This window comes from Lupinus angustifolius, chromosome LG02 (genome assembly GCF_001865875.1).
Source record: "Lupinus angustifolius cultivar Tanjil chromosome LG02, LupAngTanjil_v1.0, whole genome shotgun sequence".
NCBI lineage: Eukaryota > Viridiplantae > Streptophyta > Magnoliopsida > Fabales > Fabaceae > Lupinus > Lupinus angustifolius.
This window is the reverse complement of record NC_032010.1, coordinates 16,193,006-16,216,967: the sequence shown is the minus strand read 5'-3', so window position 1 is coordinate 16,216,967 and position 23,962 is coordinate 16,193,006. Positions and strand designations below refer to the sequence as shown.

The 23,962-nt window shown below is 32.8% G+C and overlaps 2 protein-coding genes across 4 annotated transcripts; both read left to right on the top strand.

Annotated features, from left to right (window-relative positions):
• LOC109336959 (transcription factor FAMA-like) lies at nt 940-15,949 on the top strand. 3 transcript variants are annotated; one of them, XM_019573822.1, is made up of 5 exons: nt 940-1,071; nt 1,208-1,930; nt 2,340-2,768; nt 2,865-2,986; nt 15,938-15,949. In XM_019573822.1, the coding sequence occupies exons 1-4, from the start codon at nt 1,048-1,050 to the stop codon at nt 2,952-2,954; spliced, it is 1,266 nt and encodes a 421-aa protein (XP_019429367.1). In that variant the 5' UTR covers nt 940-1,047; the 3' UTR covers nt 2,955-2,986; nt 15,938-15,949. The 3 variants fall into 3 exon arrangements, with proteins under 3 accessions (XP_019429367.1, XP_019429351.1, XP_019429360.1); XM_019573806.1 differs by lacking the exon at nt 940-1,071 and having other exon boundaries at nt 1,081-1,930; XM_019573815.1 differs by lacking the exons at nt 940-1,071; nt 15,938-15,949 and having other exon boundaries at nt 1,081-1,930; nt 2,865-3,160.
• On the top strand, nt 12,430-18,841 carry LOC109336974 (HD domain-containing protein 2-like). The gene is made up of 8 exons (XM_019573830.1): nt 12,430-12,782; nt 14,087-14,211; nt 14,749-14,790; nt 16,409-16,515; nt 16,606-16,685; nt 18,106-18,142; nt 18,333-18,374; nt 18,463-18,841. The coding sequence occupies exons 1-8, from the start codon at nt 12,519-12,521 to the stop codon at nt 18,546-18,548; spliced, it is 783 nt and encodes a 260-aa protein (XP_019429375.1). The 5' UTR covers nt 12,430-12,518; the 3' UTR covers nt 18,549-18,841.

The following is a 23,962-nucleotide window of genomic DNA, read 5'->3' as shown; positions in this document are numbered from 1 at the left end:
ATAACATAACATTTCTGGATCTGCGGCTGTATATATATACTGGTTTTTTCTTTTCTTCTGGAAGACAATTTCCTGCTGCTATGCCATGCACGTGAGTTATGCACCAATAAGTTTAAGTGAAGAAAAATACATATAAACAAAATATATATGTTAGATACATGTCCGCACTGTAATTGAAAATTCAAAGTTTCGAAGTTTAGATAACATTATAGGAAAGTGTAAATGTTCATAATAAACTCATGAAACTAGGCGGTAAAGTAAGCACAAGAGCGTTGGTAGCTTGTGACAAACATTAATAAAAGGAGAAGAACATGTGAATTGTAAATTTAATCAACCTTAGGCTCTCTATCATGTTCTTTCATCTGTGACAATCAACAAGTCAAACCCAACCCCACAACATGGCCTATTATTTATATATACACAAAAAATCACAACCACCCTTCAAATAACAACACACATTTCTATCTTTCTCTTCTGGTGGTCTTCTTGTGGGGTACACAACCTTTCATGATTTTGTTCTACAAAAGTCTCCAAGACCCACTTGACTTTCATCCTTGTCTCCTTCCAATTTCCGTCACTCCAAACAGGTTCCTTAATTAGCTTATATCAAATATTACTGTTTCATCTGGTTAATATATACACATATGTTTTAAATTATGGGTGTAGTAAAGTTGTGGGTAGAGATAAAAAAACCACAAAGTTATTAATAATTGTGTGAAAATATAGTTGATTTGCTATTAACTACGATTATAATGTAGTTGTGAAAATTATAAAAATCATAATATTGTGATGCATACAATATTGAGTCCTTATACATGTGTATAATACAAGTTTAAAATAAAGAATAATTGATGTTTTGTTGTTTTTGTTCTTCATTATAACCATATATACTTTGTGATTTTAACATAATGTTGGTTATTTAATTGATTTACCAATACTTCAGGTGGAGGGCCCTCAAGAAACTTCTGTGGGGTTGTCTTTACATGAAATGAAGTTGCTTAGGGTTTCTTTAGCTTGAAGTTATCTTCTATATAAGATAATAGTAATATGGAGAAAGATCAGAACTATTCGGTACAAACATAGCACTTTGTAGTGATACTTTTTTATGTTTTTGGTTCCTTTCAAGTAGTTTATCATGTTAGATCTTGTTACTCTCATAGAGAGAGACCTTATGTTGTTTTGTTCCAACCTTGAATATTTTCTGCAGGCACCCATGCCTCCAAGTTTCAACACACTTGAATACTCTCTTGATAATCAAAACCATAACCATTTCTATCCACAACAACAACAAATGAAGTTTCGAATAGGCGAAACTTCTAGCGAAAACAACAACCTTATGGTTGATTACATGCCTCAACAACAACCACCACCACAAATATCACCATCAGGGTTTTATGGTGCAACTAGTTTTGATAAACTGAGTTTTGCAGACGTGATGCAGTTTGCGGATTTCGGACCCAAATTAGCCTTAAATCAAGCCAAGAATTGCGAAGAAACTGGGATCGACCCCATTTGCTTCCTCAAGTTTCCTGTCTTGAATGACAAAAAATTGATGGTGAACAACATAGAAGCCGGTGATGAAGAAGCACAAAATGATGATGAGAGGTTCAACATGATGAGCATGGAAGATAAGTCAAGAGTAGGTGCAAGTGCAGAGGAAGAAATGATTAGACAAGATGAAGAAACTTGGGTTTCTGATGATAACAACTCAATGCAGATTCGGTTTCTTGGGCATGAAGAACTCCAGAATAGGAATTCTACGGTGAAGGAGAACAAGAACAAAAGGAAGAGGCCAAGAACTGAGAAAACAAGTGAAGAAGTTGAGAGCCAACGCATGACTCACATAGCAGTTGAAAGGAACCGAAGGAAGCAAATGAATGAGCATCTTCGTGTTCTCAGATCCCTCATGCCTGGTTCTTACGTGCAGAGGGTATGTAACTATTTTCACATAAACCTAGAAATCATTTCACATGTGAATGTTCATAATAAGTTATTTTAGCTAGGATAACAACGTTTTGACATAATATTATTGTAAGGGTGAATCATAAGTTGTTCATTTCAAATACTTCAAGTGTAAGGTTTTAAGTTGTGATTACGGTTATCACAATTGTGGGAAAATATGATAAATATGACCACAGTTAGCAGTCATGTATATTTGCAAAAGACTACCAAAATCGCAATCTAAAAGCCAATAAAAACTAGTTATCTCTTGACCTAAATGGAGGATAGAGTAACTAACCCTTAAATTTAAGCCATTAAAAAAATGTAAGTTGCGCTATATTTTCCATAAAACTTCTTCATCATCCTCTTTATTAAGTTTGAATTAACTATGTATATAGGGTGATCAAGCATCTATAATTGGGGGAGCCATAGAGTTTGTGAGGGAATTGGAGCAACTTCTACAATGCTTAGAATCACAGAAGAGGAGAAGAATACTTGGAGAAGCACAATCAAGACAAGTTGGTGATCCATATCTTGAAACACAACAACCTATTCAACCTCCATTCTGTCCAACTTTGCCAAATGATCAGATGAAGCTTGTTGAGTTAGAGACCGGAATTCGCGAAGAAACCGTGGAGAACAAGTCTTGTTTGGCTGATGTAGAAGTGAAGCTTCTAGGGTTTGATGCAATAATCAAAATCCTATCAAGAAGGAGACCAGGACAATTGATCAAGACCATTGCTGCACTTGAAGATCTTCAGCTAATTATCCTTCATACCAATATCACCACTATTGACCAAACAGTTCTTTATTCATTCAATGTCAAGGTAAATTTAAGTCTTGAACCAAAATATATCAATTGAAATCTGGGTTTTACTTTAAGATTTTTTGTGTTAATTGTGTAATATGTATGTTTAATGCAGGTTGCTAGTGATTCAAGGTTCACAGCAGAAGATATAGCTAGCTCCATTCAGCAGATATTCAGTTTTATCCATGCAAACACTAGCATGTGATAATTATTATATGTTGATACTTAAGTTTTGTGGTACCAATATATTTTGTCTTTATAAGAAGTTGATGCTGATATTATAGTGCATCTTTCACTCTCTTTTGTTTGGATTTCTTATTATTACTGTTCTACTGAAGCTTGTGGTGATTGAAGGAGATTAATTATTGAAAATTAATAAGCTGATGGTGATAGACTAAAGATGAATTTAATGTTAAAGCAGAAGAAGAATTGGATGTATTGGAGATATCTAATAAAATTTAAGCATGTTTACAAGTTTATATTTGATTTTCTACTTATTATGTAGACTAAGGTTGAAATGAATATTTTAATCACTTCCCTTCCATATATTTGTGTGTGGCAATATGAAAAATAACTATTCTTCTTGGCTATAAAAAAAGTATGAAAAATCATATAACCTGCATAAAAAATAACGTGTCATAAAGTAATATTTTATTTGTTAACGATTGATTTATAAATAATATAGTCAAAATGTTGGAGAATTTATAGAAAAATTTAGAATAAGAGTATATCATTACTAAATAATTATACAACTCCATATAAACATATTAATCTTTAAATCTTTCACAAGCATTAATTATATAAACACGTCAATTTTTTAGCATAAATAATCTAAATCATGAAAATCTCGTGACCCTTCAGTTAACATACTCTAGGTCAATACGAACATAATGTTTATTTAGCATTTTCAAAAAATAAAATGGTAAGACAAAAAATGTATTAATGGGAAGTAAAATGAATATTTCAAACCCATATACAAGATTTAATTTGCATCATGCAGCTATAAGAGTTTTTTTGAAGAATAATATTATTTGCAACACATTATTTGATCGATACCAATACCTTGATCCCATTCTATATTTATTATTTCATTATATTCCTTTTATTCTTAAAACGTATGGCGTCACCATGCAAGTTATCACCCAAAAAAATAATGGAGATGTGTTAAATGAAAAAATAATGTATATGTGATGCAATTTTCATTAATCTAAGCTAACAAGGACTACATTAAACTTACATTATATTCATAAAATGACATAAGTATCCTACCACTCTTTGCTTTGCTCTTATCCATAACCCAAATCTTAATTCAATCATGCTATATATTTCTTTAAACTAATAACATTGCACATAAATTCACGTATGCATAAGAATCTTTGGGAAAACATATTGAAGTAAAATAATATTATCAAAGTAAAGAAGAATATCAAGCGCTTATGATTGATGTTGGTGATCCATTTATCTAAATTTTCATATACACTTAAAAAGTCAATCTATCACTCTTCAACTCGTGGGGAATATGGCATTGGCAGAAAGTCTGAGGAGACAAAATCTTCAATTTGGTGTTTGCTTCTATCAGATTCAGAACTTAGATTGTAAGAACATAACTCTAATTAAGGTGCAAAGTCAACGTGTCGTGTACCATGTCTTGTTCCCTTGGTCTTTTGACTTGTCAGAAGTCACTATCTTTGTTCTATTAGGCTGGATTCATATATTGCCATTCTTTGTAGGGTCTTTAATCAATTGTGATTTATGTGGAAGTTGAGTTATAAAGGGTGATGGTACAGAATTTAAGAGTCAACGTTATTACTATTCATTTTCTCCAACAATCAAATTCTCAATGTCTATATATTTTTTAAAAGTAAATTAAACCCTACCGAAGGTTTTGTTAAATAACATTTCAACTAGGGATGACAACTTAACTTCAACTCGTGGGTACTCGTCTGTATCATGGAAAATCCATTTTGGCTAGGTTCAATTTTGCAGCTTTCCCAATTTAAAATATTCGATTCGGGTTAGGTATAAGTGATACTGATCTATATAATAAATATAAAATTATATCATTATCTTATTTTTATATATATATATATATGTATATATATATATATATATACAATTATAAATAACATATATAGGTGTAACACTTAAGGATAAAGAGGTCAATTTAAATGATAAGTGATAGATTTTGGACAGTTTTGATACAAGTTCAGGTTACCCAAAACTCGAGGAGCCTAGATGATGATAGTCTTTTTTAGTTTCATTATGTTTAGGTTTGAGTATTGGATTTCAGGGTTGGATAAGCATAAAATGGTATAAATCCACCCCATTGTCATTTATAATTTCATCCCATTTTTTTTAATTTAAACCTGGTCACATTTGACTTCTTCACCAATTAGATAATGTTGTTAACATGTTAAAACTAATAAGAATTATTTACCAATTTTTTTTTTAAATCTGGTCCCATATATTTAATATAATATTTGTACATTGCCACTAGAGATGATAATGAGTTGTCTAACTAGTGGGCACACATTAGTAGTACCAACAATGGGTTAAATATGTGTTCGTGTTTTTGACCAACCGGTAATTGAGATTAAAGATTTTAAAACTCATTATTAAACTAGTGTAGGTAATAAGGTATCGAGACCAACAATTACTAAATGTATATGGTAACATAACTAAATATATTTTCTTTCATAATTGTGATATTATGTTCTTAAAAATGACATTATGTTATAATCATATAATTATGATGTAATATTATGTTAATGAGTGGATATTAGATGTTTGATATACTTCATTGTCTTATTTTAAAATATATTTTTAGTAAAATATTTATAATAAGGTGACAATTTAAAGTTGTGTACTTGTACTTTAATTATGTTTTATAATTGTTAATCATTTTCTTCTTCTTTTGAGTGTCTAAGTTTTCCAATTTTTTAAAATATTTTATGAATTTATGGTACCTACATATATGCTAGGTACCCAAAGACCATAGGTCGCAGACTCAATATATAGCTACGCAAACTCACTGAGACGCATTATCCAAACTTACTGAGACGGGTTAGGATAATGCATTATCCAAACTCACTGAGACGGGTCTGGATCCCAAACTGATAGAACGGGTCTGGATAATGCATTATCCAAACTCACTGAGACGCATTGCCACTTCTAACTAATAATTTGGATCCTTTTGGTAATTACTGTTTAGTAAATTTCAATGAAGATGGAGTAGATTACTTTTATTATGAGGAGTAATAAGGTGGTATGATGATTAAGGTATATATTTTAAGGAATGAAGTGATGCTATATGTATATTGCTAATATGGACGATAACGGGTTGCCACACCAGTGGGTACCCACTAGTAATACTTGCAACTGGTCAGATTTGTGTTTGTGTTTTTGGACCCGCTAATAGTTGGGATCAAAGATTTTAAAACTCGTTGTTAAACGGGTGTAGGTAATGTGGTATCGACACCTGCAATTCCTAAATATATATAGTAATATAACTAAACATATTTTCCTTCATAATTGTGATCTTATATTCTTAAATAATAATATTATGTTTGTTAATCACATAATACGATATAACATCTAATATCGCACTATCAACATAACAGGTTTGGGAGGGAGATTGAAGAAGAAGGCAATCAGAGATTTGGTTTGCAAATATAAACCGGATTTCATTTGCATTCAAAAAACTAAACTTCAGAATATTGTTAAGCATTTGTGCTCATCTCTATGGTGTGGCGATAATTTTGACTGGGCCTGTAAACCGTCTGTAGGTAACTCTGGAGGCATTCTGAGTATTTGGAACAATAACTCTTTCATTGTTGAGGACATCTCTTATGAGACAAATTTTGTTCTAGTGAAAGGTAAATGGACTTTGCATAATGTGTCTTCTTATATTTTGAATGTCTATTGTCCGTGTGATTTGGAGGGAAAGCGAAAGTTTTGGGATGAAGCTAAGAGTACTTCTATGGGTCATCATGATAGTTTGTGGTGTCTAGTTGGTGACTTTAACTCAATTCTTCAGCTGGAGGAAAGAAAAGGCATTACTGGACGCGACTATAGTAGAGATTGTGAGGAGTTTAACCAATTTTCCCTCGACGTGGAGCTGTTTGATTTACCTCTCTATGGAAAGAAGTTTACTTGGCATCTTTCCAATAGTAAGGCTATGAGCATGATTGACAGATTCCTAGTGAACGATGGATGGTTGACCAAATGGGGCAATCTTGTTCAATTGGGTCTTCCAAGGACTTTCTCATATCATTGTCCAATTCTTCTCAAGACTAATATTTCTGATTGGGGCCCGACCCCTTTCCGTACAAATAATTGTTGGCTTTCTGATCATAGATTTGGTCAATTTGTCTTTGATAAATGAAAGAAATTAGAGTTCAGTGGAAGGGGATCTTTTGTTTTTAAGGAGAAATGAAAGCATCTTAAAGTGGTCTTGAAGTGTTGGAATAAAGAGCAATTTGGTATGTTGGATAGACAAATTGAAGACAAGGTAGTGGCTATTAATCTTGTTGATGCAAAAGGTAGCACATGTAGTCTTACTTAGAATGATGTCATGGCTAGACATCGGATACTACTGAGTTGTGACGTCTTTCTAGACAAAAAGATAATCTTCTTTGGCAGAAATCCAAACAAAGATGGATCCGTGAAGGTGACTCTAACTCTAAGTTTTCCATTTGTCTATTAAAAAAAACCAGAGTTTTAAGAAAATCAATGGTTTGGATATTGATGGAGAATGGATTGAAGACCCAGTTACAATTAAAAACTACATTGCATCATTCTTTGAGGCTAAGTTTGATGAGAACTACCAGAGCATACCTTCTCTTGATGGTATTGATTTTAATTGTTTGTCTAATGAGAATAATGTTTTCTTAACTGCAAAATTTGAGACTGAAGAGATCAAGGAAACCATTTGGATTTGTGAGGGTGATAAAAATCCTGGACCTGATGGTTATAATTTTACTTTCTTCCAAAACTTCTAGGATTGTCTTAAGGACGACTTGATCAACTTGGTGGATGACTTCTATAGGTGCGGGAATCTTCCTCGAGGATGCAATGCCTCATTTATTGTTCTTATTCCAAAGAACAAAAGTCCCCAGGGCCTCAATGATTTTTGTCCAATTTCCCTCATTGGTTGCATCCAAAAGATTATCTACAAGCTTCTTGCTGCTAGAATTAAAAAGGTGATCCACTTGGTTATTTCTGATTGTTAGTCTGCATTCATCAAAGGTAGATTTATCATGGATGGAGTGGTGGTGGCAAATGAGGTTGTTGAGCAAGCTAGGAAGAAGAAGAAAAGAGATTGCTTTATTGTTAAAGTTGATTTTGAACAGGCGTATGACTTAGTGAATTGGGAGTTTCTCCTTTGTATGATGGAAAAGTCGGGGTTTTGTCTTAAATGGAGGATGTGGATAAGAAATTTGCTTCAGGTAAATTATGTATCTATTTTGGTTAACGGGAGCCCTACTAAAGAATTTTATATGGCTAGAGGATTGAGGCAAGGCGATCCTTTAGCACCTTTTCTCTTCCTTATTGTTGCTGAAGGTCTAAGTGGCATCATCAGAGTGACATTGACAAAGAATATTTACTCTGGGTATAAGGTTGGAAATGATGCGGTGTCTATCTACCACCTTCAATATGCAGATGACACCCTTCTAATCGGAGAGAATTCTGAGCATAATGTAATGGTGCTGAAAAGTATCCTTAAATGTTTTGAATTGGCGTTTGGGCTGAAAATTAACTTCCATAAAAGTTGTTTCATGGGTCTAAACTCGAGTCGTGACTTCATCTTGAAGGCAGTGGATAAATTGTTTTGTGCTGTTGGTTCAGTCCCTTTCAAATTCTTAGGAATCCCAGTTGGGGCAAATCCTAAATGGCTCTTCACTTGGTCTCCTATCATTAATTCTTTCCAAAAGAAACTTTATCTTTGGAAGCATAAGTTCATCTCCTTTGGTGGCAAGATTACTCTTCTTAAATCGGTACTTTGTTCCTTACCTATCTACTTCTTTTCTTTTTATAAAGCCCCAATTTCTGTTATAAATGTGATTGAAAAAAATCCAAAGACGTTTTCTCTAGGGGAAGAGGGAAGAGAGAAAAGGGATTCATTGGGTGAGGTGGGAGAAAGTGTGTAGGCCCAAAGAGGAAGGTGGTCTTGGGATAAAGAATTTATTTTTGTTTAACCTATCTCTATTAGGTAAATGAAGATGGAGATTGTTATTTGAGGGAGACTCTCTTTGGGTGAAAGTCCTAAAGTTGAAGTATGGAGATGGGTTTTTAAGGTGTACAAGGGTGGGTGATTTGGAATGCTTTAGGAGGGGCTCTTCTTGGTGGAGAGAATTAGGAAATCTTAGTCAGAATAGGAAGGAATAGGATGTGGGTGGGTAAATGGTGGTATTCGTAGGACTCTAGGTTGTGGCTCTACTATTAAATTCTGGACTGATTTATGGGTGGAGAGTGATACCTTCAAAAATTCTTTTCATAAATTGTTTCAGGTAGCTTTGGGTAAAGAGGCGTTCGTTGTTCCTTGGGTACATGGAATGACAGGGTTTGGTCATGGAACTTGAGATGGAGAAGGAGTTTGTTCATTTGGGAGGAATATGAATTTGCAAAACTCCTTAGACAACTACACGGCTTAATGCCTAAACATCACATTGATGACTCTTGGTCTTGGATTCACGATACTAATGGAAAATACTCACTCAGAAATGCTTATCAAACTCTACAAAAAGTGGAAGGAATCAGTGTATTACTTTCTTCAAAAGACTTTGGGATTGTAATGCCCCGACAAAGATGAAGTGCTTAGTGTGGAAAATTGCTTTGGATAGGTTACCAACTAAGGTGAACCTTGCTCATAGAGGTGGGCTAACTTCTCAAGACACCCTTCTTTGCTCTCTTTGTGGTGAGGTGGAGGAATCTACTAGTCATTTGTTTTTTCGTGTTCTGTTGCATATTTGGTTTGGCAAAAGCTTTACTCTTGCTTTGGGTTGCCTTCTATTATTCATAATAATGTCATGTCTATGCTCTCTATCCATGAAAAAGCTATTTGATTGGAGAACAAGAAACAAAAATGGTGGGTGGCTCTTTGGTTTGTGACAATTTGGACTATCTGGCACATCAGGAACAAAGTCATTTTTTAGCACAAGAGGTTCCAAATAGATGATGTGATGAAACTTATTTTTATTCATTCTTGGACTTCTCAATGTTCGTTTTCCTCTTTTCTCTTTTTCACTAATAGATTGGGTGAGACACCCATCATATTGTCTTTCTCTTTGTTGATGTAGGAATTTCGTGGATAGGAGTACCACTTATTCTCCTAATTATTTTTCCTACATCAATAAAGTTTTTATTGTCGATCGAAAAAAAACATAACATTACATCACAATTATGGTTTAACAAACATAATATCAATGTAACAACATAATATCACAATTATAACAAAAATTATGTTGAGTTATGTTACTATATATTTAGATTTAGGAACTACTAGTCTAGATACTTCATTACCCAAATCTAGACTTGTTCAATGGCGAATTTCAAATTCTTCAGTCCCAACTATCCATGAGTTCAAAAATACAGACCCAAACTCATTGCAGATATTGCTGGCGAGTACTCGTAAGTTTAGGTACCCATTGACATTCCTACCCGCAACACATCGTAACATTTGATATTTTTTTAGAACATTTTAATTTTTTTGAATCGATATATAATTTTTTGAAGGAGAAGGACCGCCTTTACTGGAGATACTAATTGCAATAACTTAGGTATTACAATTTTTTTACTGAGAGTGGATAATGAGTAATAATTGTTATAGCTTTGCTCATCTCTCTTTTCTTACGTTCTTCTTCTTGGTGTGAAACTATTTGTATTTGAAGAAGGATAAAAACTTTATATTCAAAACTTGCTTCTGCTTTAGCTTGCAATGGACTGTATATAATTTTGGTAAAGCTTTTGACTTGTATGTAAATTTATATTTTTCTCTTCATCTGTAATGTCCTAAATATAAATTGATTTTGATGTCAAGATAATGGTTGCAATGGAGTTGATCTTTGTCCCACGTGATTGCCTTACAATGTCCTAGGTGAGGGTTGCAACTTCACATGGAGGAAGGAAAATATAAGAGATAATAATAAATCTAATCGAAACTCTAACAGCCACGTGTGCGATTTATAATATATTGTCATAATATTTAATGAGAAAGATTTATTTGTGAAACAATTAAAACTTATAAAAATATAAAATAAAGATTTATTTTGTCCCCTCAAAAAAAAATTGTGTACTAATTTGATTTCTAAAAAATTGACAAATATAAAAAAGTATTAAATATGAGTCATATTAATTATTTTTAACATGTTTTATGATACTATATAAGGACTATCGCTTAATTTGATTTCTAAAAAGTTGAAAAGTATAAAAAATTATCAAATATGAGTCATATTAATTATTTTTATCATATTTTATAATACATGATAAGGACTATCATTTACATTTACCATAATTGAGTACTAGTTTAAAATTTTATTTTTCCAGAAAGACTAAAATGGTACACATGATTTTTTTTAAGGATCAACAACGTGTGAAAAATATAATGAGGATAATAACAATTTAATAGATTTACTAACTAGAATATATATGTTGTCTCACAAGTTGTGTCACTATATATGATCGGTTGAAAAAATGTATTTAACTTCAAAAATTAATAATTAACTATTTTTTAACGAATCACATCTGATGATGCATGTAGTGATACAACTTATGAGACATCAAATGTGTACTATTTACCAACTAGGATGAAATTGTACTCAGACAAACCAATAACGAGTTGGTTTCCACGAACAAGGATCATCTCCACTAGAGGTAAGCATGAGCCGAGTTGAGATGCATTAAATGTTTATCCCTTACCCGACTATAAATATTGACCGAGTCTTTTTTCTAAACCCGAACTCAATCCTAGTACCGAAGCTAACTCAATCTTAAATATCGTTCGGGTCAGCGTTTACACACGAACCCAGTCCTAGATCCAATTAAATATAATGGATACTCATTTAGATAAAATATTTTCAATATTATTTATTATAATAAAGATGTAATTTGACATATAAAATGATATATGTATATATTATTAATCAAATATATATGATGAAAAATTAGAGAATCAATGATACTTTTAACAAAAAATGTGTCATTATTCTGTACACATTTGAAAAGAGACACATACAAATATGATGAATGAGTGACTATGAGATGGATCAGGTCGAGTCATTATTGGTCCCTACCCGACCCTAAACAATGACCAAATCTAATTTTGAATCCGAACTGGGCCATAGATCGATAAGACTCATCTTTATTCTAACCCAATCTAATTGAACTATACCGAGTCCTATAATATAATTTTATTATAATTAAAAAAAAATATGTTATTAAAAATTATAATTCCCTTTTGATTTTTTAAAGGAGGAGAAGGAGGAGTGTCTCCATTAATCCCAACTCAGTTTCCACATAGGTTAAAATGCTAAAATCATTAGAGCGGCAATCATCCAACCTGATTAATTGTTAAAGGATAAGGTAAGAGTAGTAATGAAAAAAACTAAACACAGACAAGTGCCGAAACACAAACACTATTGTCTACTTTCTGTCTTTGCCTTCTATTCTCTCTCACTCCATTCACCAAAAATCAAAATTTACATTTTACAAACATTATTACTGTAAATAGAAACAAAATAATCCAAAGATTTTTTACTCCCAAAAAACAAAAATGTTGATTAGTTCTTCTTCAGCAGCAGCAACTCGTTGTTGCATGCAATCATCACCATATCACTCTTTCCCTTCTTCTCGGGTACCCATTTTCTTCTGCCACGTTCCTAACCTAAGACCCGTTTCGGTTCGGTCTCAGCCACCGGGTTCTGATGGGTCGGGTGGACCCATTAAACGGGTCAGTTCGGAACACTGTGTTGGGTTCTCTACTTCATCTTCTTCTGCTTCTGTTATTGATTTTCTTACTCTCTGTAACCGGCTTAAGGTACTTCCCTTTTCTTCATATATTGATGTCAATTTTTGAAATTTATTACGACCCATTAAAGATTAATTGTGTTTATGTCTTCTATTTATCACTGTCTTTCATATCTGGTTTTTTTTGGGAAGTATGTGGATTGTTTTGCTGAGTATTTGTGATAGTAAAATTCCCAATTTGAATCCCTTTTTTATTGTAGTAAAAGTTTGGTGAAGTGCTTGGGTTGTTATTTGTTAGAAAAGTATCACTCAAGGGATTATTATGCTGCCATAAGACATGTTATATGAGAAATTTTGGTAGAGTAAATTCAGTATAGCGCAAAAATAAGAATGTTATGTTTTATAAGTGGATACACTAGACAAGATAATATTAGGAATGAATGTACTCGAGAGAAAGCTGTGGTTATACAACTATTAGAAAAGATTCTAGAATCTTGTCTTAAGTGGTTAGGGCATGTGGGAAGAAGACACATAAAAGCCTAATTAGGAGAGTAGATCAAATTTAGAGTTGCCCAACCATAGTTACCTGGTATGTGGTATGTGTACAAATATGTGTTCACTTGGTACACAATTTGTTACTTTTTACATTAATCTATGACACCTTTATGATGAACCCGGTAAGTGGTGCGTGGCACAGATATTTTGGTATGCTGTAAGATAATTATGTAACTATGTGCCCAACCACATGAGGTAGAGTGCAATCAATAAAACTATATAGGTGAAACTGTTAATAAGGATATAGGATGTAAATGATTTGTCCATAGACATGATTTATGATGAGACCCTCGACGGATCCATGGGTGGGCAACCCCTGGTCAGGCCCTCTCCCCCCAGATTTTTTATAGGGATTAGATGTTAAGTATATTAGGTCTTATGTGCATATTTTTGTTAGACTTTCCTATTTCTTCGGTTTTCCTTTCATCATTGGATTTGTTATTTTTGTGTGGACAAACTTGGCTTTCTCTTCGGCCTTCTTTATTCATGAATAATTAGTTACTTTAGTACTGAAGTTCTAAAAGATTGAAAACAAAAACTGTTTTGACAATAGTCTTGGAGAGCTGTTACATCTTCTGCATTGGTAGTTTGTGGATAGCTAAAGTTGATCTGTCACAGTGGAAGCTTTATAACTTTTGTATTTGTCCTTACTAGACATTTGAAACCAGTTATTTTACATGTGTATAATTAGTTTACTTGTTCATATAAAAAATGATGCTATGGTATGATGTGAACTTTTTTTTTGAAGATTTAGATTGGTTCCGCATTGGTGATTGAATGATATGTAACCTCTTTTTGCCATACATATGCACCTTGTAGACCACAAAGAGGAAAGGATGGGTTAATCTTGGGATAAAAGGTGGAGAATCGATTGCTGACCATATGTATCGCATGTCTTTGATGGCATTGATTGCTGGCGATGTTCCTGGATTGAATAGAGAAAGGTTCCCATTGAATTTCTCTTATCTGAATTTATTTGATTCTTATTTCTGTTTGCTCTCCCTATCTCAGTCCATTGGTTTGTTCTGTCGTAAGATGCATCTTTAGATTCCCTAATTAAGTGCAAGTACATTGAGGTTAGATTGACTACTATAGCATTATTTTGGTTGGGTAGTGAGGTTACATTGCTAGGGTCATACATATATGGCTCGAAAAGTTTTATTGGAGTGTATTTGTGATAGTGTGATGTTCAGTTTGGTTTACTATATTGGCATCTTTTAGAAATATTTTTTGGATGTCCATAAAGACTGCGGAGTTAATTAAAATGGTTTCTTGCACTTTTCCTATACGGGGAAGTATATTTTCATCTCAGACTTTCTTATCTCTGTAGATTCATCTTTGCTGGAGGAATTTACTTTGGTTATTTGCTGCTATTCCTGTTATTTATGCTAGAAACAATTACTTTTATTTATAAAAAATTGACGAGATTTATTTTAGACGATCCCGCATTTATCTTTAAACTATTTTTTCCTTCTGTGCAGATGTATTAAAATAGCACTCATTCACGATATTGCAGAAGGTATCTGTCTGATTCCTTATTACTGAATAGTTTTTACAGTTACTTGTATTAAATCTTAAATGACAAAATTTACATAGGTTGATTTGCTACCAGTGTTGGGTAGAAATTAAAAATTTCAAATTCCTTTGGAAACAACTAGGTGGCAACTCAAGTCTTTGAAAGCTGCAATAATTGGTAGTTTTTAAGGGCAATGTAGCATACATTATATAGGATGAGTTCATGTTATGTTACGTAACTATCCTGTTCTTGACAGACTTTCCAAGTTTGGTTACTTGTATATGACGCAGTTCCTCACTTTAATCGTGATAGTGGATAAATAACATGTTATTAAATGTTGTCATTATAATTGTTACATATTGATTCTGCTTATTAAATGATGGAATTGGCTGAAACATGTAGCTGGAGTACTTATACTAAATGAGCCATTTTTTTTGTTTCCCAAAGTATCCTTCACCCGATAGTGTTAGGGTCTGTTTGGATGGAGGGTTTCATACGGAAAAGAAAGAGAAGAAATATTTTTCAATTTTAAATTAAAAGTTATTTAATGTTCTTATAAATAAGGAATGATAAGGTGGAACTCATAATAATATATCACTATTTTTTTTATAAAAACATTATGTAACTCTCTTAATTTAAAATTGAAAAATATGTCTTCCATTCCCTTTCCTTTTGAAGCCCTCTAAAAACCAACTTCAAACACATTGTTACAGTCTGTTCGTGAGTTTGTTTTTAGAGGAGAATGAAGGGGAAGAGAAGGCTTGAGAGTCATCTCACAAATGTATTTCATGGCTCTCAAGTCTTTCCCTCCAAAATCCAACCCACAAACAAACTCTTAGGTGCTGAAGTGGGGACCCCTCCCAACTGAATCTCTCCATACACATGAATCTCGGGATTACCCAGGGCTACATGCTTAAAGGACCCGATTCCTTTCCACTCGGAAGTCGGACCACCACACACGTTGGTAGATTAGATAAACACAGAAACTAATTATATTATGATGGACCTCCTATTACAAGGGCATATAAAAGAAGGCAGAAGCATCAAGAGAATAAGGGTAAATTAGTCAGAAAAGGAAAAGAGTTTGTTACACATGACTCTAACTAACATGACACATGGCAAGGTGTGAGGAGGAGAGAAGATTCGGAAAGAAGGTGAATAAAGAGGAGGAGAAGGCTATGTGAATGTAGGCATCATTTTGGGAATCATCATTTACTGTTTTCTGTTTTTTCCTTTACTGCAATGCCCATATTGTCCGGGATACACTCTTGTTTCTAGCATACTTTAATATACTATTTTTCTGCACTATTCTATCTAAGTTCTTTTTCTATTTTATCTCTATCTGTTTTCTGGTTCCTATCATATTACAATTTGTTTTTCAGTGGAAGGTAGAGTTTATAACATGTACAAGGGAAGCAAATTTGCATAAAAGAATGTTAAATAATTTGATTTTCTTCCATGAGTTGTGACTTGATTGTATGTGATTATGAACACTGAACACACTGTTTTTCCTCAAGCAAATTTCTAAATGAAAGATAGAAGGAGATTAGCTAAGGAATCAACTCTTCTTGGATATATTGCTCATTCATCTTGAAGTCTGACTTCTGTGCTGCATTGAATAGCTATTGTGGAGATATCACACCATCTGATGGTGTGCCCAAGGCTGAAAAGAGCAGAAGGGAGCAGGCAGCTTTGAATGAAATGTGTGATGTTCTTGGTGGAGGGACGAGAGGTACTTGCAAATTATTTTTTCTCAGCGTTTTTTTGTAGTTTCCATATATGTCATCAAATTTACTTTGAGGTCCTATATTTTAATTCACAGCTGAAGAGATCAAAGAACTTTGGTCAGAGTATGAAAACAATTCTTCTTTAGAGGCTAATCTTGTAAAAGATTTTGACAAGGTACACATATGCTTCCTGATAAAAAGGGACCTTTTTTTTCGAGCCTTGATATTAGAACCTAAGTTAAACATGTCTTTTAGGTTGTGGGCCATTTGAAATTCTTTTATTTCTTTATTTATCTTTTTTGCGGGTGAGGATGTAATGAGTGAAAAGGGCCACATTTGATGATGCTGCAGATTCTTTTTTAATAGAAAAATGTTTCAGAGAAAAAGAGGGTAACTAGAACTATCAACGACGCTGAGGGTAAGATATGCTCCAAAATGAGAAAAGCAAGGTAGAAATTGAAAAATAATGTATCATGGCTGCACTTATTAGACGGCTACTTCCCTTAAAATTGCCATGACGAAAATAACCATTGAACATAATCATATGCCGCAACAAGTTTCGGGGTGATGAGACACTGTCAAAGATGCTGGCAATTTAGTCCATCCAAGCACCATCATAACCTTTATAGCAAACTATATAAAACTACTTCAAAATATAAGTGCATACCCAATGCTCACCAAGAATCCCAAAAGTATTTTTCCATATGAAAACAGCTATCTTAGACAGTAAGTACCCTATTGTTTCTAAGCTTGATCTCCATATATCATGAGAAAAAAACAACACTGGAAATTTTGTAATCTTCATTACCATCAAAGAGGGTTGGACCAAAGGAGCAAGTTATTTGAATGTTTAGATAGTATGAAAACTTTCTTGAAGGCTAAATCTAGATGGAAAACAAACTAAAGATTGCCTCATTACACCAAGGAACATGAAAGCTGCATTTATTGTAGCTTCGGTAGCCTTATAGTATTCAATTTGATCAAATCAAAATGTATTTTAAGATTTTTTAGTTATGCACGCATAAGTATTGCTTTATGTTCATCAAGTTTCGGAAGCTTACAGTATAATCACTTAAATATATTAAAACACTGTAAATAGTTGTCTCTTTTCCTTAAATCACATGGAATTTACCAAAATACATATAATTTTGTCTTCTAGAACACAGTAATAGGAGACAGGGGGAGATGATATTTGGCAAGTTCCATGCATAACAATAAAAAAGAATATTGCGAGACACTCTGAATACTGGTTACTAACAGCATTGAACAAGTTTTGGACTCTATTGGTGAAGTTGTGGCACAAAAGATTATAACACAAATGACAAGTGACTGTCCATGATCAATTTCAACTAAGTTAGCAATTCTAATGTTTTTTAATCTTCAAGGAGTTCACCGGAATAAACTGTGTTTTTTGAACTTTAGAGGGGTAAAATGGTTAGAGTTAATTAACATCGGTGATAACTTGGATCAGATGAAAATTTCAGCTAGATAAATTATACTTTATTCTCTTATGTCATCATAACATTAACCATAACTATTGTTATATTGTGGTTGCTTTCTGATTACATTGCCTTGCTCCTCTAAATTTTGACCAGGTTGAATTGATTCTACAAGCCCTGGAATATGAAACTGGTAAGTTATACATGGATCCATTTTCATATCGCCTTTGAATTCGAACTATCATAGTACCTTATAAGTTTGGAATTGTTACACAACCCAATTCTGAGCTTTTTGGTAGCTGATAATTCTTCCTTACTGAACACTATTTATAATATACTTTGTAATGCTCAAGTATCTCAAATTTTATTGTTCTTTGTGACAGAACATGGAAAGGTGTTAGATGAATTTTTCCTTTCAACAGCAGGTAGAATTGAACTTTTCTTATAACTGAACATTTTCATATCTTTTATTAGAACCTGTTTCAACCTCTTCATATTTTATTTGATCTTCAGGGAAGTTCCAAACTGAAATCGGAAAAAGTTGGGCAGCTGAGATCATTTCAAGAAGAAAATCTTTACCAGCAAACAGGTTGAGTTGATATTAGTGGCTCAGAAGTGGTGCGGCCGTGTGAGTGATTGTGGTTGGTCAGATTAACAGAATGGCTAAGTTAACTGCCAACCAGTGCACATGATATGATGCAAAACATGTAACTTAGCGTTTCTTTTTCACTCTTTTCCTTGATCTGCATTGTAGTGTAAAATATTACCAAATATCTAGGCATGTATTTTCACTGCACGTTACTTAACATGAATCATTTCCTTTTAATATATTTTGTTTAAACATGTTCCGGTAAATTGGTTTGGATTGAAATGAAAGTGTTTCTTTTGTTTCGTTATCTTTGTCTTGGTAAAAAAGGTTTCTTAGATAAGACAAGTCAACCTTATTTTTGTTTCCTAGATCTCAACCTTTTTTTATTGAAAACATAACAAATTACGTTTGTGTGATTATATTGGTGTAATTTCCATATTTCACTTTTTTCATAATCATGAAAAAAAAACCGTAACCAAAATAAATATATACATAACTGTTACTAATAACTAATCAATGCTAAAAATGAGAATATTTTTCTTGCAATATTCATAACACTCATTTTTAATCTCCGCTTTTCATTAATGCGTACAGTTTTTAACGATGTAAATACTTTGATCATACATTTATCATTCAAGCTTTCGGTTAAGATTTAGGAAAAATGAAAGGTTGTCAAAGTAGTATAAAACGTTTCTATATTATTAACACTACAAAAAATTAATGCGTATTTATACCTTGGATAAAAACTCAATTGGTTTACCCCAAACGTTTTCATAGATATATAGTAACTGGTTTAAACAGTTAAACTATCTGATCATATCAAGTGATTTCAAATATAATTAATAATTTTTATCAATATATATAATTATATATAAATGTAAGTTTTATATAATTAATAATTATATATAATTATAATGAAGTAACATATCTTCATATTGTTTAGACCAGAGTAAAACAAAACATTAATGTTTCATTTTTAAATTTTTAAGTGAATCATCGGTTTACTTCCCAAGTTATTTCAGTTTAACCAGGTTTAACATTGTCGGACTAACATTTCTCTGGTTCAAAGCGGTCCAACTCCTCATTCGGTTAATAACGCAAACAATAATCATTTTCAAGTCTGGTCAGTGATCGGATCGATCGGACTGCCCGGTCTAGTCCAATTCTCACATAACACTTTCTTTAATTTTTAACATAATTTATACTTAATTTTTGTGCAATAAAAACCTATTGATAGTTTTCAAAGTCACTTTTTCCCATTTTTGTATTAAAAATATATTAATATTTACATTTCTACATCATTGCAAAGGTTTTTATGAGTACAAAATAAAAGGACATGCTTTTGTATCTCAACTTTGTATTTTTAGAAATTATTACTTATCACCTCATGTTCTCATTATATATATCTACTGAAACGAGTTCGAGTTAGCCTGTATAAAGTTTGGGCTAAAAAACATGAGTATAATTTGAGTATCAAATTGCAGTCCAAACCCGCTATAAACGGGTTGTGGGTTGTGGTGCACCGACTCATATTATATTAAAAAATATTTATTTAAATTTTAACTTATTTAATCTATTATTTTTAAAATATATCACTTGATATTAATAACTTATTTAAACAAACTTGTTATATCCAATTCAATCAAATTCATAGATTTAATGTATTGTCTTTAAGTTAAGACGTGATGTCAGATCTACTTATATAATTTTTAAGATAATGTATTTATTAGATCTATCATTCTTATTGGACTCTCACTTTCTAACCCAATATAATTTATGACTTCACTTTACTATATAAACATTTGGGCACTATTAAAAAATATCATTCAATTTATATTAATGGTACTATAGACTCAAGTTTTGCAGGAACTCAATATGTCAAAGTATAATCATTATCATAATATATCATCATTCTTTAATTGATGTATGGAAATCATTTTCATTATCAATACCTTCATTGTAAACTGGTATGAGTTAAGTTTGGTTGTGTACGAAAATTCGGCTTGATAAAAAAATAAAATAAATAGGCAGAACATATTAAATATAATTTCTCTATAATAAACAATTATATTATCTTCTAGTTTTGTTGTAAAAATTATTGTTCTTTATTATGTTTTTGTTGCGAAAATTAAATTAAATTTAACACAATTAAGAAATGAAAAGTGAGATATATATCGTTTAATATTTCTTCTCTTTTTATTTGATACACTATTTTGTTATGTATTTAAAAGAACATTATGCAAAATAAGGCGAATAATATAATGATACACTTTATAACATTATTATAAATTATAAATATTTATGTTATATACATTTATTTTTGTGTCCAAAGTTGATAACACCAATATTTATTATCTATTTTTTATTATAAGTTCATAAGATTATTTTGTTGTAAAACAACTATCATGTAAGGCTATATTACCAAGCCAAACGTAACAAAAAAGGAAAAAGAAACGGGTAGCCCAAATCAGTTTGGGTAAGTCCAACCTGAACATGGTTTTAATATAGCTTGATCGGTCCGTTTTTAGAAAAATATTTTTGAATTCGACGCGATCTAGTTTGGTTGCACTACGTCCGATGTGGTTGAATGCGACGGCCTGATGCGATTCAATGTGGTTGTGTTGCGGCCATATGTGGCCACATCATTGTGACTCGATGAAACACCACATTATTGTATGATGCGGTTGTGACAATCACAACATTGTGGCTGTATCATATGTCGGGGTCTGCAATTTGAATAACTAATTGTGATTTATGAGCTTTGATCATGATGGAGCAGTTACAAGTAGGGTTGACAATGCAATGAATTGAACCAACTCGGTATTCGTTCGAAACTCGACTCATTATTTAGCTCGGTAAACTTGGTTCATGAACCAAATGAGCCGAACTTGAGCTGAAAATTGAGTTCGTTAAATAAACGAGTCGAACATGAGCTGGATACAGTTCGACTCATTAGGTTCATGATCTGGATATAATTCGACTCATTAGGTTCATGAGCAAGGTCGATATATATACATATATAAACTAATTTTTTATATTTATTGTTATTATATATATATAAACAATTTTATATTTATATATATAAGCTTTTGTAGTATTTTTTAAAATGAATTAATTATTTGAGTTGTCTAAATGAACCAATTCGAACTGAACCGAAAAGTTCACGAATTTTAATCGGGCCAAACTCGAGCTAACAAAATTAAATGTATCGAACTCGAGTTGAGTTTTGAGCAAAACAAATCCTTATCAAATTGAATCGAACTGAACTCTGGTTTAACTCAGTTCAGCTTATTGTTGTTACAAGAGTAGGATTGTGTGTTATGAAATTATCGAGAGATTGAAGTTGGAGCAAGAAAGGGTTGGATGAATTGCTGGTAGTGAAAGACAAGTGAGGTTAGAAAGAGTGGAGGTTGGAGGAAATAACAAATGATGGTGCTATATTACGATTACAAGTACACACAACAAAGTTGGTGCAAATGGGAGTGAGATAATAAGCATTGATGTTAATAAGATTACTCTTAGGGATTGCAATGGGGTGGAATGGGCACAGATAATGCTTTCCCGTATCTACACCCGTATTATGTAGGATATCCACATGAGTAGCGAGTATTTGTGGGTACCCAATGAATTTTTAAGTTTCAATATAAAATTTATGTACATGCTAAATTTATCATATATTTTATTCACTAAAATTCATTATAAAATAATACAAAAATAGATAATATATAATTATAAAAATGTAATATATATATATATATAAATTATTTAATTAAAAAATGAATTTATAAGTATGCGGGCACTTGCGAGGCGAGTATCATGATATCCGTTCCCACTCATGAGTTATTTTTATGAGTATCCGTTGTGGGTATATTAGCGGATACCCATGGGATGAGTATTTTTTCCATCACTCTCCTTTCATGTATATTGATCATTGTATCAAGTGGAACAATATCATCCCATTTGACAATTCTTTCCCATATACATGGTGTATTTCTTTGATCTTTAAATATGGTATATACACACATTGATATCCGTCCAAACTCATATTTGGTTGATATCGAAGAAAATGATACAACGTGTGCCTAAGTTAACTTGCTACTCAAGCAAACTAATTTGTTTGATAAATTCACTGCACCAGATGTAGGACAAGGTGTGTTAATACACCAGCAGACTTTGCCAATCCACAAGCCAAGGCCTAAGCATAATGAATCAACATTGTCTAGGCCTAAGCGCAATGAACCAACATTGTCTAATTTTAGTCATGTTCATATGCAGATTATGGCTAGGGTAGATGCACACTCCTTAACCAAAGACATGGACTAGTGCAACAAGGACATGGACCAGTGCAGCAAGGATATTAATCATGATAGTAAGTATGAGGATACAAGTGTTCAAAACTACAACTCTCACTATAGTACTCTTGTTTAGATTCAGTGCAACCTACTTGGCCGAAATTATTTCATGCCTTTGGGCTCTCCTAGTCTATGCAGCCTTATTTGGTCATCATCATTGGGTTGTCTCAGCCATAAATTAATTAGGCCAGAGATAGAGAGGTGGTTACGTATGGTGCAAGCAATTCAGAAGCAAACCATTCATTCTCTTGTTTTAGGCATATTAGACATGTGTTAAATATGCTAAAAATGTTAGTTAGTTGAGTTTTCTGTTTTAGCCATAAGAGATAGATTTCTAGTTGTATATATTTGTAGTTAATTCTTCCTTGTGAAGAAGATCTTTACACTCCTGAACTTGGCATGGTTTTGATGAAGACACCAACATCACCAAAAAGAAGAAAAAGAAGAATACTTATGAAGACAAAGAAGACAAAGCTTCAAGACAAATTAGTCTACGTCTAAATAGGTACTTCTATCCTATACTCTTGAATATACAATAGTAGTAATGCTCAAACTATTTTAAAAAAAAAAATTGAAACACTTCAATTCCTTTATAGAAATCAAGTTATCATGGAATCTTTTGGTCTTCTCTTTATAGAACTTAGAGTTCTCATAGGCTTCTAAGCGGATCTCATTGAGTTCATTCAATTGGAGCCAAGTTACAAGTTACAAGTTTTCACAGCCCAGTATGCACGATGTTCTATCTCTACAGGAAGATGGCATGCTTTACCAAAGACAACTCGATAAGAGGACATCCCTATGGGTGCCTTGTAAGCAGTCCTATGTGCCCAAAGAGCATCCTCAAGTCTGTTGCTCTAATCCTTTCTGTTAGGCTGCACCATCTTCTTCAAAATCCCCTTTTATCTCTCTGTTTGAAATCTCAACTTGCCCATTACATTGGGGGTGATAAGGTGTGGAAACTCTATGACCAACCCCATATTTCTTGAGCATAGCTTGCATGGATCTATGGCAAAAGTGGGTGCCTTGGTCACTAACAATGACTCTAGGTATTGTTAGGTATCAGTGGTTATAA

Excerpts from the sequence above, each read along its gene's own strand:
- LOC109336959 (XM_019573806.1), top strand. The coding sequence starts at position 1,136 with ATGTTAGATCTTGTTACTCTCATAGAGAGAGACCTTATGTTGTTTTGT. Across the intron at positions 1,931-2,339 it reads CTGGTTCTTACGTGCAGAGG|GGTGATCAAGCATCTATAAT; the intron begins GTATGTAACTAT and ends CTATGTATATAG. Across the intron at positions 2,769-2,864 it reads TTTATTCATTCAATGTCAAG|GTTGCTAGTGATTCAAGGTT; the intron begins GTAAATTTAAGT and ends TGTTTAATGCAG.
- LOC109336974 (XM_019573830.1), top strand. The coding sequence starts at position 12,519 with ATGTTGATTAGTTCTTCTTCAGCAGCAGCAACTCGTTGTTGCATGCAA. Across the intron at positions 16,516-16,605 it reads TCTTGGTGGAGGGACGAGAG|CTGAAGAGATCAAAGAACTT; the intron begins GTACTTGCAAAT and ends TTTAATTCACAG. Across the intron at positions 18,375-18,462 it reads ATTTTTCCTTTCAACAGCAG|GGAAGTTCCAAACTGAAATC; the intron begins GTAGAATTGAAC and ends TTTGATCTTCAG.